The 15,425-nt window shown below is 38.4% G+C and overlaps 1 protein-coding gene across 1 annotated transcript; it reads left to right on the forward strand.

The window, feature by feature from the left end:
* Positions 1–776: 776 nt before the first annotated feature.
* On the forward strand, positions 777–8,193 carry kdm8 (lysine (K)-specific demethylase 8; the record flags this gene model as incomplete). The annotated part of the gene is made up of 8 exons (XM_083896038.1): positions 777–920; positions 3,175–3,653; positions 4,226–4,398; positions 5,278–5,410; positions 5,497–5,547; positions 6,925–7,074; positions 7,852–7,944; positions 8,029–8,193. Exons 2-8 carry the CDS (start codon positions 3,180–3,182, stop codon positions 8,191–8,193), a joined length of 1,239 nt encoding a protein of 412 aa, XP_083752164.1. The 5' UTR covers positions 777–920; positions 3,175–3,179.
* Between the last annotated feature and the right edge of the window lie 7,232 nt (positions 8,194–15,425).

The following is a 15,425-nucleotide window of genomic DNA, read 5'->3' on the forward strand; positions in this document are numbered from 1 at the left end:
TGTTGAATGATCTGTCCTGGCATGGTGTTCCATTTGCACATGGCTCTATATACTACGGTACTTTTTACTCTATTTGATTTCATCTTAGGTATAGTGTAATTTTGGTATTGTAATCGTGTTCATACGCACTGAGACACAAACATTTATACAATTCCCTAAGTAATTTAGTCACTGAAATATTTATTGTAAAATTAAGCAATGAGGCAGTAAATCTATTCTTCACACTTCACACATAGTTTTCACGTTAGATCTATATGAACACCTTAATAAACAACATTTTGACCTTGTGGAGACATTTTGTCTGGGCCTCACAATGTTAAGGGTTAAGTCCTAGTTTTGCTATAAAGGTTAGAATTGGGGTTTAGGTTAGGGGTTATTGGATGCATAATCTGTGCATGTGCTTGCATTTTTTTTACCTTTTAATGATCTTTTCTGACATAAACATTGACCTTGCCAGGACCAATAGTCCTCATGGAGACCAAAAACCTTGACAGCAGATTACCACCCTCTGCTGGACCAGATAGTGAATACAAATCCAACTTTCTTCTTCACAAATACACTCCACTACAAATCACTGACAACCCTGCTGTTGTCGCTTCCGCTCTACTACTGTTGAATTTATGTGTATTTTAGAACAGTTGTGACAAAGCTTTTTGACGTGTTTTAAATCCTGAACGCAACGTGGAACTAGAGTCTTCACGTGTCCTCGTTTCCTCCCGGTCTGTTTTTGTTGCGCCACCGTCGGCAGCAGCGTTCTCGCCACCACTGATTCTCAGCGTGTCTTGTCATTCTATCGACATTGTTATTACAAAAACGGTGTTATTGTTACATTAAAAGGTTAATATGTAATTTAATTGATTGAATTCGTCTTCAACTTCCTGCTTTTAAACATGTGTCGGCTACCTGGACTCCCTGTCTGTGTAAGTAGCAGCAAACAAATCAACACTTACTTTGCTTTATATGACGTGGGTTTTAGTTTTATGCCGGAATTAAATTGTTCCTCTTTACTTAGTGTGTGGTCTTAGTTTTGTGGACACGTTCCTGTGGATTACTGATGGACTGATGGAGTCAATTCTTCCTTCAAACACATGTTTGTGGAATTGTAATTAATCCACACATCATCAAATACTCTGCTTTTTGGTCGTGTATTTTGCAGTTTAAAAAAACACAAAAATGTAGTCGTGTTCCAGAACGGCCTGCTGCTGTGACTGTGCAGTCGGGCTGCAATTTACAGACTATATTATACTAGATTATACTGAAAATGGTATAAAAATGTTGTGTCCAACCTTTGATATTAAAATCATATTGTAATATGCCATTATAATTTGTTTGGCTTCTTTGTAATGAGAAACAAAATACACATAATTTTACCTGTTTTTAAAAAGATTTCCAAAATAATGAATAAATTATCAAAGTTGGCAGTTTCAGTTTCATTCTCTTCAGCCATTATGTGAATACTTTTGTTCAGGGTATTTCAAGTGTCTAAAAATGAGTTTAGAGTGTTTAACATTTACTAAGGTTTATTAGCAGAATTTCAATATATTACCAATATCATGTAATTGTTATTATAATGATGAGAAGAAAAATAGTTACGTCTAATGGTGAGACTGCATGTAATCACTTCAATCATCAAAATGTTTTTATGAAGGCTGCCATTTTTTTACCTCAGTCCATCATGACAAATCAGCCAGATTGCATGTTTTGCATGTTGTGCAAGTGCAAGCTTACCATGCAAACAAAAAAGAACATAAGAACATATTTTATCCAATGTGAAGTTCCCTAATATGCAAGGGAAATGGACTTCCCACAGAAAACCTGTGTTTGTTATCATCTTGCAGTCACACCACTTAGATATCATTTATTCTTATAGTTTGGACCCATAATTGCACCAGCCTCAGACTTCACAAGGCTGTGTTCATGTACCCAAATCAATTGTGCTTTGCCAACATGCAGCTTCACAGAGGATCCAAACGTGGACAGCGTCTCAACTGAAGCCAGCAGTTGGCAGCGTCATTGTTCTGCATGTGTCACATTCACACATCTCTGCTCGGCTCAGGATGCCCTCACCTGTGTTTGTAGATGCCAGTTTGGAAATTAGGTGTTTACATCTGTTTCACTGCAGCGAGGAGGCTGTCAGTGATGGGGAAAAACAAGTATCCTTGTGTTTTTGTATAACTGCGGTGGGCAGTTTTATCTTGCCGCACTCCATCATGTGTCACTGAAGATAGAGTGTGACGAATGTCAGTTCACTTTGTTATGATGGCATCAATATGGAGATGGAGACTTTCAAGCAGAGGTGGCAGGATGTTTCAAGATTGCTTTTTTTCCCACGGTATTTTCTTTTTCTTTTTTAAAGAAAAACATTTAAAGGTCCAGTATGTAACATTTAGGATGGTTTATTGGCAAAAATTTAATAAACTACCCATAAGTGTGCTTGTAAAAGTGTATAAGTAGTAATTTGGTTTAACTGGGTTAGTTGAAATCAAAATGTGCCTTTTTTGTGCACTGAATGCAACCAATCAGTGTGTGAGTTAGTGTTAGAGTTAGGAAGCTAACTGCACAAATGACAACATCTTTCCCTGATGCACATGGGAAAGGGAGGGTTGAGTAACCTACAGTGCAGCCTCCATTCATTATTATGGCCCCTGTCTATGGAACAGCCTCATTGAAGTCAGCAGAGAATATCAGTATTTTTAAAAGCAAATTGAAGACCTGACTTTTAACAGAACTCGATATAATTTTTGGAACGTTTTACTGTATTTTTTATTTTATTTGTTATTATTGATTTACTTTCATAATTTTTTTTTTTTATTCCTGCTGAGTAAGTTATGGTAATTCATGAGTATTTTAGTCTACAGTGTTTTCCCCCATCGTACGTGTTGCTGGGATGGTTAATAGGTCTTGTTGTGTTCTTATCCTGTGAATCACTGAGTTGCATTGCGTTGTATGAAAGATGCTTGTAAATAAAGTAGGATTGATGAAATACGATGTGGGCAGTTTCACCAAACTGTGACAGAGGGGAACTCTGAAAGAGCTGAGCACAGAATGAGTATTTCAGGGTCAAATTTTTACTTTTGAAAAGTCACACAGTGCACATGGAAGTGTAGCTGAAAATGAGAAATGCTTCATCATCATCTCAAGTGCTCTTCTGACTCACCACTGTGTGCCCCACAGCATAAATGAAGACCTCCTCATCAATGGCTCAGCTGTGGTCGAAAATCTTTGCTGTTCTGCCTCCTAATGAGGACCAGTTTCCCCTGCACTTCAGTGACACAGTGGAGTCAAGTGTGGTGGATGTGCTGAAACGCTCCAGGCAGCAGCTGTACAGCAACACTTCCAGGGCCATCCGTGTGCTAAACGCTAAGATCGTTTTGGATTATTCATGGGAGAAGCTCAACACGGGAACTTGGCGCCATGTGGACAAAGAGTGGAGACGTGTCTATTCTTACGGTTGCCTTTTCAAAGTGGCCGCTCTGTGCAGGGACGCTCCATCGGAGGACGAGGTCCGGCAGGCCGTCAGGACTTGTGACATGGGTTTACTCATGGGTGCGGCCATCATGAACAATATACTCCAGGTTATTGTTGGGATTCTCCACAATGAGGTCAGAAAATCCTTAAAGGAAGATGATGAAGCTGAACAAGTGGAGGTGAAGGTTAGTGGCCCTTTTAAATAATAACACACATGTAGAAAATACACATTTTCCAAGATAGCTACAGAGAGCTAAAAAGACAATCTAAAGTTGATATTAATCAAAGATGATCTTATCATTGCTCCCGCCTCTCTTCATCCTCTCTCCTACCCCAACACCTCGAGGCAGATGGCAGTACACTTTGTTTCTGAGAGATCCAGGGAACTTTTTCTCTCCACTTTTGCCAAATGCTATGTATATATGCTATAATAATTGTAGGGTATTAAGGGTTGCTAGATAATGTAATGTTATCAATTGGCGCTATGCAAATACATTTCATCAAATGGTATTATATATCGATGTCACATCTAAGTGATAGCTAAGAATGAATGTTTTACAGGTACACTATATTATGTCTTTCTAGTGACGGCACATGATCACTTCGATCCACGCAACATTGTTTGTTCATTTTCTCACTAGTTAATAGCAGCTGCAGCTTGACTGCAAACACATTAGTTTTGTTCGTCTCTGTATGCTCCCACCATGACCCTCAAAAAGAATAAGAATTGACAAACCCTTTGTCGTCTCATTAACAGAGAATAAAGATCCAGCGCCCACATGTTCCTGTGATCAGAGAGGAGTCGGCAGTTCCCAGGATAAAATGTCCATCACTGGAGAGTTTCAACACAAACTATCTGCTGCTCCGTAAACCAGTGGTTTTAGAAGGAATCATTGATCACTGGCCGGCGCTCAACACACACCCATGGAGGTTTGATGACACGCTTTTCAAAAATGTATTGTATGATTTGTAAGTTTTTATTCTCTGTGCTAATTACCATTACCATTTAATTTGTGGGCAAAAGCACTCTATTTATTAAACGAAACCTACTGGAATATGAGGATTTAGTAGTTTACAATACAAGTGATGTACAGACACAAAGTATGCAGAGGTTGTATAAAATGAGTGACAGTTACTACATTCAAATTTGGAAACTGAGAAAATCGTATGAAATTACCTGTTCTGGAAAATGTTCAAACATGTAGAACACTGGTGTGTCAAAAACGGTGTAAAAATTTATTAAAACTTGCAGAATATGATTGAATATTTAAGTAAATGCAAATGTTTCCAAGCTAATGCTGACAGAATGTGACATTTCAGATGTTCTGTTGTTGTTTTTTTTTAAATGAAAGGAAATGCATAAATATCAATCAATCAACAGGTCTCTTATTTGCCATTGTGTTGCCATCTTATGTTGTGTTTAATGCTGGATTGATAATAATAACAACAGTGAAAATAATCATATCAATTCTGTCTGTTTGCGTTGTGAGGCGGACACCTGTAGTCATCCACTCCACTTGTGTTCAGTCTCACTATGTAATTAGACTGATTTGCTCGAATCCAGCTGAGAGGGGAAAAGCCTGCTCGAGTGCTCACCTCCAGCGTGCAGCATACATTTAACATGAGTTTGACAAAAAGCACTGACATACAGAGCACGTTTCTGCCTTAAAATGACAAACCGTGTAAACAGCTCAGTTGTTTTTCCCACTATAATCCTTACTCCTCACTCTACAGCTTGATGTAAGCAAACATGGTTTTCTTCACTCTGACATGTGTCTTACAGTCTTTTGTTTCCCTCCTCCTGCAAAGCATCGAGTATCTGAGGTGCGTGGCCGGTTGTCGAACTGTTCCCGTTGAGGTGGGATCGAGGTACACAGACGAGGAATGGTCACAGACGCTGCTTACGGTCAATGACTTCATCGATCGATATATTTGCAATAAAGTAAGTGCATCCACAGCATGCACGCAAAGGTAATACACTGCACAATTGAATCTAACAGGGGGTATTTTCATGTTATATTTCCACAGGATGGAGGGAAAGGTTTGGGTTATCTGGCTCAGCACCAGCTTTTCGATCAGGTACAGTTCGATATTTCACTTTGAAACTAATTTAGACATAATGATGAAAGTGTTTGAGAAAGAAAGAGTTTGTCAGTGCTCTAATTGTTCAATCAGCTAACGTTTCCAGCACTGTGAAATTTGTTGCACCACATTGCTTCGAAACAGTATTGACTCCTCGGAGCTAATTTTACCATAGAAGTCAATAACATTGTCTGAGTTGAACTTTACAAAATGGCCACCCCCTGGAGCTAAAAGCTGCTTTTTGGACCACTGATCATTTAGAATGAGGGAAAACGAGGAATCATCACACAACCAGAAATCAGCAGTAACGTCTTATATGTAGTTTAGTGTCTGTCCTCACAATGTCTTTAGGATTTATTACAATAGTCTTATCATGTTCTTATTTTAAATTGATTAAAAGTCAAATAATCAGTCTAAAGATTTGTAGATTGGTTGAGTAATTATGAAAATAATCCCAGCCCTGTTGTTATTATTATTGTTAGGAAAACAAGATGATATGCATGGATATGTTTTAAATACACATGTAAGGGTCAACATTTAAATCATGCTTTTCTCATACACCGTATTCTTGCCGTACACCTGTTCACACTTATTCATACAGCGCGTCTATATAAAGCACATTGTTCACACAGACAACACTACTTTGCCCAACACCAGCCTTTTTTATTCCTGAAGTAGCTAGTGGTTGTGTACATGAAAACTCAAGGGTTGTGTTTTGAGATGGCCTTTTTTTCTAAATAAATGCTGTTTAAGGGACGCTGAAACGCCGTTTTTTGTGTGGAATTTTTGTCTTTTTTTTTTTTTATCGACTCTCCTAAACTCATTGTCTTGTGTACGGACTTATCATTCACACTCTTCCAGATGTTATTTTTTCTTGCCCAACGACACTTGGGCACATGGACAGCAGTAGTCTTCTGAGCCACAGCTGCTCACAACAGCCATTATGGCAGTGATGATGAATGATTAATCAGTTACTAAATTAATCGCCAACTGTTTCACAATCAACTTGTTGGTTTTTATGTATTATTTGTAATTAAAAAAAGCTCTTTGATTTTTCAGCTTCTTAAATGTGAATGTTTTTGCTCCATGTCACAAAGAAATCATTAAAACTAATTAATTTTGTTTTGTAGACGAAAAAGATATTTTGAAATATTCATAATTTTAAGGTTTGAGGAAATCCCACATATAAATTGATTATTTCATCAATCGTGATCAATCGTATCATTAAATACTTGAAGATTGGTGGAAGGACCAAACCAAGAGAAAATCCTGGTATGAACTTGATTTAACATCATTGTCAAGGAAAGGTAATCTTGATAATCTTGAATTAGTGGATCTTTTCTAATTGAATCATTCTCTGCAACGTTGCCATAGATACCAGAGCTGAAGGAAGACATCCGCCTCCCTGATTATTGCTGTCTCGGTGAAGATGACGAAGACAATATCACCATAAACGCGTGGTTTGGACCCGGAGGTACGGTGTCTCCTCTTCACCAGGACCCTCAGCAGAACTTCTTGGCTCAGGTGAACAGCACCACTTAAAGCTCCACTGCGTAACTTCATACGAAATACCAAAAAGTAGGCCTGGGTTAGAAAAACAATCTGTTTCCTATCGATTTGAAAGATCTGATATCGATTCCTGAATTCAGCCAGGTTTTTACAGTTTGAGCTTGAATCATCAGTTTTCATTATGTTGTCATATTAATAAAATAGTGTTTACATAACTACTTTAGGACCCATTTTTAACATAACATTAAGAATTAGAGGTTAGAGAGAGATCCAAATTGACCAAGAAAAATGGAAAAAAAACAAGCACAATTGGAATTTAATGAAATTGTGACTGAATCAATTCAGGAAATGAGCAGTGATCGGTTTTTTTTATTAACAGAATGCACTTTAGAAACTTTTCTTGTTAGCTGCTTGATGTTTTTCAGCCATACGCCAACCTTTTGCAGGATTGTTGTTTTACAATTGAGATGTAGCTGCTCTCTCCTTCGTCTCTTCGTCAGTCATGATGTAAAACAAAAGAACTCCTCTGCACAGCACTGATTGTCGTGGGGTTACACAAGAAAAAAGAAAACGCTCACTGCAATCCTGAAGAACAGAGAGAGACAAAGAGTTGCGTTGACCTGACGGTCTTAATTGGACAAATGTGGCATTGGCTTGACTGTAACAGACATTGGTTAAGATTTAAAAAGCAGCACACTACAGCTTTAATAGATCCAGTGAATGTTAGAGATCAGTTACGTGATCGCAGCTTGTTTATGACATGGCGTTTCCCCTCTGTATATGATGTGCTAGGTTGTTGGAAGCAAATACATTCGCCTTTATTCCCCAGAGGACACAGACAAGCTGTACCCTCATCAGTCACAGCTGCTTCACAATACCAGTCAGGTAGGATTGACAGCCCCGGAGAGATAGAACACGTTGAGATTGCAAATATATGCCGCTTTTCCAGTTCTGACTCCCTCCGTGCAGGTGGAGGTGGAGAATCCAGACGCGGAGCTTTTCCCGGAGTTTGCCAAAGCTCCGTATCTTGAATGTGTCCTACACCCGGGAGACGTGCTGTTCATCCCTGTCCAGCACTGGCATTACGTCCGATCCTTGGAGCTCAGCTTCTCCGTCAGCTTCTGGTGGTCATGAATTCAGGATTTGTAATAATAAAAAAAAATATTTTGCTATCAGAATTTAAGTTGAGCTTGTTTTCTTATCTCAGTCGCTGGATTGTTGCCTCTGTGTGTTTCTGCAAAGTAAAGAACAGCTTTAAACATGTGAGCTTGTGTTTAAAAAACATGTTTTCATTGGTGTGGGATTATCTCCAAGTTTCCCCTCCTAAGTTAGCAACTTACCATAAGTTCCCAAGGTTCCCATAACATTTTGGTAAGAATTTTTTATTTTGTTAGCAATTTAATTTGTAAATGTTTGCCTTTAATTAAAGTGGACCTAGACCGGAAGTTCCAATTAATGCTGTTTTTTTAGTGTGTATCTGCGTCATTACCTTGTTTAAGAAGCCCTGAAGGTTCTAAACAAACAGTTCAGCCACTGCTGAGAACGCTGTGTTTTATTGTAATCTCGGGCTCAGCGAGATCTCTGAAAATCCCGTTATAGTTACGTAAAAGGCGGTTCTCTGGAACAGCCGATCGTCCTGCTCCGGGAATTAGTCCGGGCACATCCGGTTGCATACTTTGAACCGCAGAAGAAGAATAACGTCCGTTGTGGAGGTGTTTCACGAGCGACAGTGTCTTCTGACTCTGGGTCTGACTCTGGGTCAAAGTCATAAAAGGGACTGCGGCGGGGAGTCGTGAAGAAGCTATTTTTAAACATTGTTATAACAATGTTTTGATAATGAGTAGAAGTGCATCCACCGTTCCAGAGGGGGGAGCTGTGCTTCTGAGAGCGGGTATGCTTCCGGGTACTGGACTGGGTACTTCTGGGTGAGAGAGTTGAGTCTCAAATCTCGCGGCTGGCAAACAGCGTCACAAAAGAGGATTTCTATTGGCTCGTTTACAGCAACTAGGAGGTTTTTGACCATAAAAACAACTTAATGTATGTAAGTAGACCTCCAAAACTAACATATATGTGTAACAGGACCACTCTATGTAAGCTTTAAAGCAATTAATGTGAGATTTGTCTTCCCTTGTCCTTTTTGCACGACACAAGAAAGAACCCCAAACTTGTTTAAAAAAGTTTACTACTTTTTTTAATTTAACTTGAGTACTTGTTCCTAAGTTATCAAAATAGTTGTTCTTTTACTAGAGTAAAATATCTCAGTACTCTTTCCACCTCTATGACACTCTACTAGACTTAAGTTTCATCCGGATCTAATCCAGATTACATGCTTTGGCAGCATTTTGAAATTAGCATCAGTCCCATTTAAAGGTCCCATATTATACCCTATTTCTCCAAGTTAAACTAGTTCCCTGGTGTCCTAATGAACATGTCTGTGATGCTTTGGTCAAAATACCATAAGGATGAAGCACCACAGCAGTTCAATCATCCTGCCAAAACAGCTCTGTTCAGAACGCTCTGTTTAGTAGTATCTCTTAAAAAAAAAAAAAAACTTTAGGGACAGGAAATGTCATCAGCAACAGAGGCTACTGGGAGCTAACATCAGTTAGTATTTGGAAAAGTAATAATTTGCAGGCTCTAGCAGGCACATTGCCGTCATATATAACATGTATCCACTGGACAGATAAATCCTCTGAGGCTGGAAGTTTGTGTAGGACTCTGTGCTGCACTGTGGAGCCAAGACTAGACTACCGTTGCCCTCTCCAGCACTCTTGTGTGTTTTACGGAGAAAGCGGAGCTCCGCGAGACAACAATTCCAGGAATTCAGCACATTGTGACGTCCCAATGAGTGCAGAAGTCAACATCGCATGTTTCATCTGCTGTACGTAGACTGAGGAGGACCACAAAGACATGAGTGAGTTATCTTTTTTCACACTTTGCCTCCAGTCCCAAATATAAGGATTTAAATGATTAAAAAGTTGATTTTGCATAATATGGGACCTTTAACACGTTCAAATGAATGTAATCTTCCTGACATCTGAGCATATCACGATGAATTTTGTCATGCTTATGTGAGATGGTTATACAGGTATACAGTATAAGCAGGTAAAGTTCTGTACAGTACAGATCCAGATGATCTCTCTGTGCTCTTAAACAGGATATGTTTGTCCACATAAACATGCTGTCGCTCTTTGTGCTGGAATAATGAAAACATTTCCCAGTTATGAACAAGGTTTTGGCATGAAAAGCACCTGGATTAGGTTAAAAAGACCATGGAGCATGGTCACTTTGTCCAAAAATCAATGAATATTGCATGATACGCTATTCCTTCATTTCTGATTGTACTTTCTGTTCCTGTTGTACCACCAGGTACTTCACCAGTCTCTGTGCTCAGGAAATTGATTAATAATGTATTCATTTGCATCTGTGACCTGCATGATTGTCAGACTGCCACTTAAACCAGTTTCCACCAGTTTTTTGTTTTTTTTCTCTACCTGTAGCGCAGTCACTTATGAAACCCGAGGACCTGCCTCGTTCACATGAATTATGGAAATCGCACATTTGAAGGTATTTGTAAAATAAAATAAAAAAAAGGTCGAGAACGCAATTAAATGAGCCCGTTTTGAAAAGAGAAGCACATCCTATCAAACTAGACGACAGCCCTCGGAAAATAATATGCGAGATGAAACGAGCACAAACGACTTTAACCGCTCATTTGTTTTGGTTTGGGTTTGTTTTTGTGTGTGTGTGTTTGTTTTTCTTTCCTCTGCTGTTAGCTTTCTGCACAATGGATGTTGCTGCAGTCATCAGCGGCATAATTAGACTAATCATTCTGCAGTGTGTGTGTGTGTGAGTGTGTGTGTGTGTGTTCACTGTTCATGGATCAAAGGTTTGTGTGATCAGCATTTGTCCTGATATTCAGGCGAATTTAGCCTCACTTTACTTTACACTGATTTGCATCCACAGCAGAGGAAAACACAGGGAAATGTTGCTTATTTACTTTCATTTTTTCATCTAAATGGATCAGTGGTTTGCAACCTTTTTTCCTTGAAGCCCCCCCCCCCCCCACACACACACACACACACACACACACACACAGCTCAAGCCTCTGTCTACACAAGTGGACAAGTGTGAAAAGTGAATGATTACAAACGTTTTACAGCGTTATGTTCCTATTCTCATATGGATAAAAACTGTCCTGTGCTTCCATCAAGTCAAAACCCGGGTAGCGCTTTTCTTTCCAAGGTTATAATAGTTTCAGATTTTTCATTAGTTTTAGTTTTGAAGATTTTTTTTTTTTTATTATTATTTTTAATGACAGATTTCATTTGCTTTAGGAGCGACTTTGCTAGATATAAATTTACAAAGACGAAAACTAAGCACATTTTCTCTACAATTTTAGTTATAGTTTAGTTTATAAACACACACTTCAGTTTCACTTAGTTATCAGTTTTTTTGTTAGTTTTTCGTCAGCTATAATAAACTTGTTTCTTTCGTACTTGTAAGAGTTCTGATTATCCAAATAGACTGTGTGATTGGGATTTTCTAAATGCAATATGCACAATTATCATTTTAATAACCTCCCATCCTCAGAGCAGAGAAAGCCCTCTCATGTAATCTCTTGGACCCCTGGTTGAGAACCCTGGCTCTACACCCATTTCAATGAAGCCTGCTAATTACATTACAGACGTACACGATGTGGCTATGTGGAGAAAATCAGGCAGCTCAGCAGTGATGTTCAAATTTGATCTGCTTTTCATCAAATAAAAGTTACGTTTGGGGAAATCGAGGCTGCGAAACTCTTTCTCCCTCTAAAGAGCAACGTGGGAAGAATTTTAATACAATTTTGAATAAAACGGCAGAAGCGAAATGAATGAAACGCGACATCATACCTTCACAGAGGCAGGAATGATTTTACTGTTTGTTTGTCTGGATCAAAAACTACCCAAATGATTTCCATTACATTCTGTGAAGTGTGGAGTTAGAGAAAAAAATGACATAATTATGGATTCTTGATGAAAATGTGCTTCTGAAAATGTGTTTTTTTTTTTTAAGTCTTTTAAACGACAAACAAAGACACAGTTTAACTTGCACTGATACATTATAATATTTCCCAACATTTCAGCGCAATAAACCTTCATCAGGCAAATGGTTTGTGACAATGAGAAGCCGTCTTAAGTCAACTTTTGTGAAATGGAAATGATCAAATCATGCAGAGAGTGCCATCTGGCTTCGGTCGTCTTTATTGACTTCTCCTTTACACTCAGTGTTTGAGGAAATCAGTCAATGCTGATGTTTTAAAACCTCAGAAATATGATTTGTTGCATTCCACAATAATATTGCAGAGAGTGAGATTAACTCGCTCGGCTGATGAAACGGAGAAGCAGCTGCGCTTTGAAACCACATGATCTCATGTTTCCAGGTTCATTTTAGGATCATCTTCCTCATCGATTAATCTGTCTTGTTTTCTCGATTAATCGAATACCTTTTAAAAATGTTGATCGGTATTTACCAACTCTGGAAATGATGATGTTCTCAAATGTCTTGTCTTGTCAAAATTATACATTTTTAATGATGTATTTATTATATGGAGCAAAGAAACCAGTAAATACTTGTTAGATACTTCTTAGAAAAAGACTCAATCAAAATAGTTGACAATTCATTTTGATTAATACTTGAATAATTGTTGCAGCCCTGGTTCATTTACAAATGGAAACAAGAGTTGAGGAAGAAGGAAACATTACTTTTTAGTTTGTCAAAATACAGAGAAGTAATTAAGGCTGCAACAACTAATTGATTAATCTATTGTGAAAATCCATGTATTGTTTGATTAGACGTTTCCTGCTTCGTTTTTGGTTTTTGGAAATTTGAAAATGTCATCATTTTTGGGGGAAAATGTTCAACATTTTCTGGACCAAACAATACTCAATTACTTCATCCATCCATCATCTACCGCTTCATCCCCCACCAGAGGGTCACTGGGGGTGCTGTGCCTATCCCAGCCAACATTGGGCGATAAGCGGGGTACACCCTGGACAGTTCACCAGTCCATCACAGGGCCACATATAGAGACAAACAACCACCCACTCACACACCTACGGTCAATTTAGAGTCACCAGTTTACCTAATCCCCATACTGCATGTTTTTGGACTGTGGGAGGAAGCCGGAGAACGTGGAGAAAACCCACACACACACGGGGAGAACATGCAAACTCCTTGCAGAAAGGCCCTTGTTCCGAAGTTGTTCCAAATACGGCTCGAACCCAGGAACCCAGGTCTTCTTGCCGCAAAGGCAAGAGTGCTAACCGCTACACCAACCGTGCGCCCTAATCAATTAATCGACTATGAAAATGAAATGTTTTGGTTTGACTGACAATAATTAGTAGCAACCCGAAAAATATAAGTGTCTTCTGTAAAATGAATCGCTGGATAATGATTATAAAATAAATATAAAACAGTGAATAGATTTAATTCTCAGTTGAGCAAATGAAACCAGCAGCTTATGTATTAAACATGGCAGCGTGCAGGTAATAGACTTCTCCAAACCCGGTTACTTTCCTTACAAGGTTATCGCTCGACCAATATGAACACAGTCCGTCTTTAATTCCGCGTAAACGCTGTCCGCTCCACTTAGACATCAGTGCATCGCTGCTGTCAAGTAAGTGGCACAATTGACTTAAGATCACACTGATCACACAAAACTGCTTACGCTCATTATACTGTAATCAATAGTTAATTACCAGTGAAGTAATGGCGGACGCCCGGGGCACTGTAACCCTTTCTCTTCAACCCAGGCCCTCGTCTCCCTCTAGTCTTTGTGATTAATGACCTCATGGATTTTGGCAAATAAGGTCCAGTCCATTAGATTTAGTGTGTCTTGTCTTGTTATATGACACAGTGAGGGCTGGGTGTAAACTGGGAATGTTGAGTAAGGGGTGAATGAAGTAGAATCCCAGTCAAATCTGGTAAAATGAGTAGTTAACCCTTTAATGTCTAATCCTCAAAATGTCCCCCTGGACTTTTTTGTGCTTATTTTAACCATAAAAGGAACAGAAAAGTGAGTCTCAATATCTGGCAGTTATTTACAATTTTTTAACATTTTATTTAATTAACAAAACAAAACAAAAACACAGTTGTACATGAACAGTGGGTTTGTGTGTTAAATTTGAACGGTATGATTGTCCTCCCCAATGTCCAAAAAATTGAAAACTACACTCTTAGAAATAAAAGTGATAAGTGGAACAATATAAGGTTCTTCGGCTTAAAGGGGTTTTTAAGGGTTCTCTGGATCAAAATGGTTCTTACTCGAACCATTAGTGTTACCAAGAACCCTTGATAAACCCCTTCTTCTGGAAAGGGTTTTTCAGAAGCAAATGGTTCCAGGTAGAAACTTAGCCCTTGTAGAAGAACCCTTTTGGAACCCTTATTTCTAAGAGTGTATGTACAGGCGTTTTTCACCACTCCAAAATTCACACTTTACTCTTCTTTTGGTTCCTTTCTCCTTCTCCAAATATAACAAGCCTTGTATAACAATATTAATACTGTCTGAATTAATTAGACAAATTAATAAGAAAAATAAATCACATTTTCCTCACTATAGTTTCAGTTCAAGTGAGACCAGAAATGCAAAATGCATGGACCTTTATTCCACAGAGAGTCACAAAACGGAGGCAAAAACACTGACATTAATATGCAAAATTTACAGAAAACCTTAAGAAAGAGTGATTGTCAAGCGTTAATTAGTGACCATTATTTCTGACACACGATGACAGGGAACAATGTTGTGCATTTTTTTCACACCTGTCAATCATTCTGATACAATATAAACAGAACATATCTTCATCGCCGACACTTCGTTTCGTGACAAACAAACCTGAGCTAGAAGCGATGCAGTAAAAATAATGCAATTCCTTCAGGAAGTAAATCAAGTCAAAAGAAGAAAAAAAAAAAGTCAGCAGTCACATTGTTTAGTGTAATTAAAAGAGTGAAATGTGCAAGGACTGTGCAATACTAGTCAACGCTTTTCTTAAGGCAGCTTAGTTCCAGTCATGACATCAATCTGAACTTTTCAAGTCGTTATTTTCCAAACGTGTGAAACCTACTGTCAATTAAAGTTAAAAAAAAAAAAAAAAAAAAAAAAAAACAGGTTCCCATCATGAATAAAAGAACTTATCAGTCAACAAATCAATTATTCCCGACTACATATATTAACTCATTTCTTATTCACCTGATCACAAAGACCATCATATCTATCCTTCATCAGAATCTCCATTCTTTAAAGTAAAAGCTTGTTTACATTAGACAACCATTTTTCATATGACAAAAACAACAAAAACTATGATGCCATAATGTTGTGGCCAATCTCG

This window comes from Microchirus variegatus (genome assembly GCF_963457635.1).
Source record: "Microchirus variegatus genome assembly, chromosome: 10".
Lineage (NCBI taxonomy): Eukaryota > Metazoa > Chordata > Actinopteri > Pleuronectiformes > Soleidae > Microchirus > Microchirus variegatus.